The sequence below is a fragment of the Amphiura filiformis genome, chromosome 7 (assembly GCF_039555335.1).
Source record: "Amphiura filiformis chromosome 7, Afil_fr2py, whole genome shotgun sequence".
Taxonomy (NCBI): Eukaryota; Metazoa; Echinodermata; class Ophiuroidea; order Amphilepidida; family Amphiuridae; genus Amphiura; species Amphiura filiformis.
This window is the reverse complement of record NC_092634.1, coordinates 7,616,634-7,619,575: the sequence shown is the minus strand read 5'-3', so window position 1 is coordinate 7,619,575 and position 2,942 is coordinate 7,616,634. Positions and strand designations below refer to the sequence as shown.

The window sequence follows — 2,942 nt, the reverse complement described above, 5'->3', positions numbered from 1 at the left end:
ATAAATTATTGTATAAAGTATAAAGAAATATTACAAACAAAATCCAGCTAGCTAAACAAATTAAAGATTTCTTATACTGAAACATTCATGTTTTTGTAATATTTCCAAAAATGGTAATGAAATATGTTATTTTTTTCTGGGACACCCTGTATAACACACACAAGGGTGATTCTACTGTCTTACTCTATTGCATAGCGTAAGATAATATGGTTATTATATAAAGCTCTATGGACTTTATGAACATCTGTTGGTTGTACCAACAGATGTTCATAAAAGTAACACTGACAAACAGGATTAGGGACGCACGATTAGATTCTCAGGGTGGGGGTAGGAAGTTTTTCAAAAAAAAAAAAACTTCACCCACTACATGAGCAAAAAAAAAAAAACTTTCCCCACCAACACTAAAAAAAAAAAACCTTCCCCCACCTAACTGCTCGAATGTAAGTTCATACGTGCTGGTAATAAACAATTTCCAAAAGTTTAAACTGACTTTCAGCACAAAAATTCACTAACCTTGAATTTTCGATGTGTGACACACATCTTCATCAGAAGAAGTCCTAAGATGTTGTGATGGACTTGCCCTTTTGTTGATCATTGGCAACTTTTGGTCTAATGAGGGCGTTGTATAAGGTTGGCAATTCCAGTCCTTGATCGCGATTTAGGTCTGGCGATTTCTTCTTGATCTGGAGGGCCTCCCGCACTAAACGGGGGTACTCTCTATCATCCTTAGCTAACACCTTTGTGGATTCCCAGTCGATGTTGTGGTGAGACTCTGTTTTGTGCTCTGCAACAGCAGAGGGTTTGCGGCTGGGGGCAGTTGACTTGTGCTCCTTCAGTCTATCTCCGAGTTGTCTACCTGTCTGGCCGATGTATGAACTTGTACATTCGCCGCAGGGTATCTCGTAGACCACACCTGATTTTTTCTCAGTTGGAGTGGGATCCTTAGGTGCGACTAATAGTTTTCTCAGCGTACTGTGCGGTCTGAAGCTTGTAGCAACACCGTAGGATTTGAAAATACGCTGGAGCTTCTGTGACAACCCCTCTATAAAGGGTAGGGTGATGTAGGTCGACGATTTCTTTCCCTCTACTTGGTTGGCATTAGTAGGAGGGTCAGGAGTGTTCTTACTTTTGTCCTTAGCTTTGGCTAAACCGAAAGTCCAATTGTGGTAACCACAACGTCCTAACGCGGACTTGATATGTTCAACTTCCTTCACCCTTTCCTCGGGGTCTGTCACCGCTATTTCAGCTCTGTGAAATAATGTCCTGATGACACCTAACTGTGTATAATGCATGAAATTAAAAAAAAAAAAAATTCTTCCCCCGACCCTAACTTCCTACCCCCCCCCTGAGTATCAAATGGTGCGTCCCTTATATGCATCAAGAATGGGCAACATTTTTAATTGCCCATAAATCATTTTCGTTTTATAAAATATTCACCTCATTCTTAAAATTTGATCGAACAAGTATTACAAATATTAGTGAACAAACCAAAAGATCGATGACGTCCTATAAACGTAACTAGTTTCGTTTCTCGGCCGACCCCCTCTCTCCCTGCCAGAAACGTAATAGTGAAATGTTGAAAAATTTGGGTCTTAAAAAGTATACGGACAGTAAATGGGACATATGACAGGGTTACCCCTAGTATCAACAATGTGGATGGATAAATCATGCCGGTATGTTCACAAAACTTGTGATACAAGTACACGTACTGATTTCTAAACACTTTCTCAAACTTGATCACCCATTTTCAAGATTACCCTACAGGGCTTGAAAACATTCATCCCCTATTATACATATAATATGGGTCCACGTTTTCAAGATTTATACTCGAATACAATCTTGAAAACGGTAGCCCTAAGACGGAAAATGGGCTCTATAAACTACCACCTCGAACCCCTAATATACGTAGGCCTATATAACATGTTATTTGGGGTCTTAGCTAACAACCAATCACAACGCCGCTAAAATCTCTACCACATCCGCAATGAAGTGATATACGCTCATCACGTATCCAATCGTTGTCAAATGATTATCTGACGGCATTTCCGGCAGTCTGTATGATAACTGACCTCATAGGCAAGGGGCAGCATATTTATTTAACATGACACAAAGAGGTATGGGGCACCTTACTTTGTCTCAAACTCTGCAATTGAATCAGCAGATAGGCGAGGTCTGCTTGTTTTCTGTTGACAAGGGGGCAGTATTCATTGAATGGCTCTTTTCAGAGCCACCAAACCTTTTACTTTAGCAGATAGGCGATGTCTGCTTGTTCTCTGTTGATAAGGGACAGTCTTCAGTGAACGGCTCTTTTCAGAGCCACCAAACCTCTTACTTAGCAGATAAGCGGGATCTGCTTGTTCGCTGTTGATAAGGGACAGTCTTCTATGAACGGCTCTTTTCAGAGCCACCAGTAGGCAAGGGGCGCATACTTGTATCTCATTTTAGGTACTTTGTTCTGAAGAGCTCCTGACGAAAGCTTGAGAGTTCCAAACTTGTCCGACGCCGAGCCCGCTATCAAACTTACTAATTGAGATGATATGTTTCGTCTGAAAGAAAATCGTATCTACGCAGATACCGACCTTGCATTCAGTTAACTGATGAAGAATGGTTGCAAGAAAGTCGTATCACCGGAGATACGATTTTTTCAACTTATTACTATTAGTAGACACTCATTTTAAACGGTTTTGCAATGTTTGTTTTTGATACGAAAACCATTTTGATGAAGAAAAGCTTACAAAATATATAACGATACATTTTTCAGACCGATGTCTTTTTACAAGCGTAATCGAGTACAAAACACTTGTCACTATAATAAACATAATTCAAATTTAAGGGATCTGGAATGAGCGTTTTGTGCGTTTCGACAGTATTTTTTGTGGAATTTTATATTTTTACATTTTGATATATAACAGTCCTCGAAGTAAATTTTATAAAGCTAATGA

The 2,942-nt window shown here is 39.6% G+C and overlaps 1 protein-coding gene across 1 annotated transcript; it reads right to left on the bottom strand.

Moving 5' to 3' along the window:
- Positions 1–234: 234 nt before the first annotated feature.
- LOC140157600 (uncharacterized) lies at positions 235–2,043 on the bottom strand. The gene is made up of 3 exons (XM_072180840.1): positions 1,975–2,043; positions 736–1,277; positions 235–244 (listed from the first exon to the last, which is right to left on the bottom strand). The coding sequence occupies exons 1-3, from the start codon at positions 2,041–2,043 to the stop codon at positions 235–237; spliced, it is 621 nt and encodes a 206-aa protein (XP_072036941.1).
- Positions 2,044–2,942: the final 899 nt, after the last annotated feature.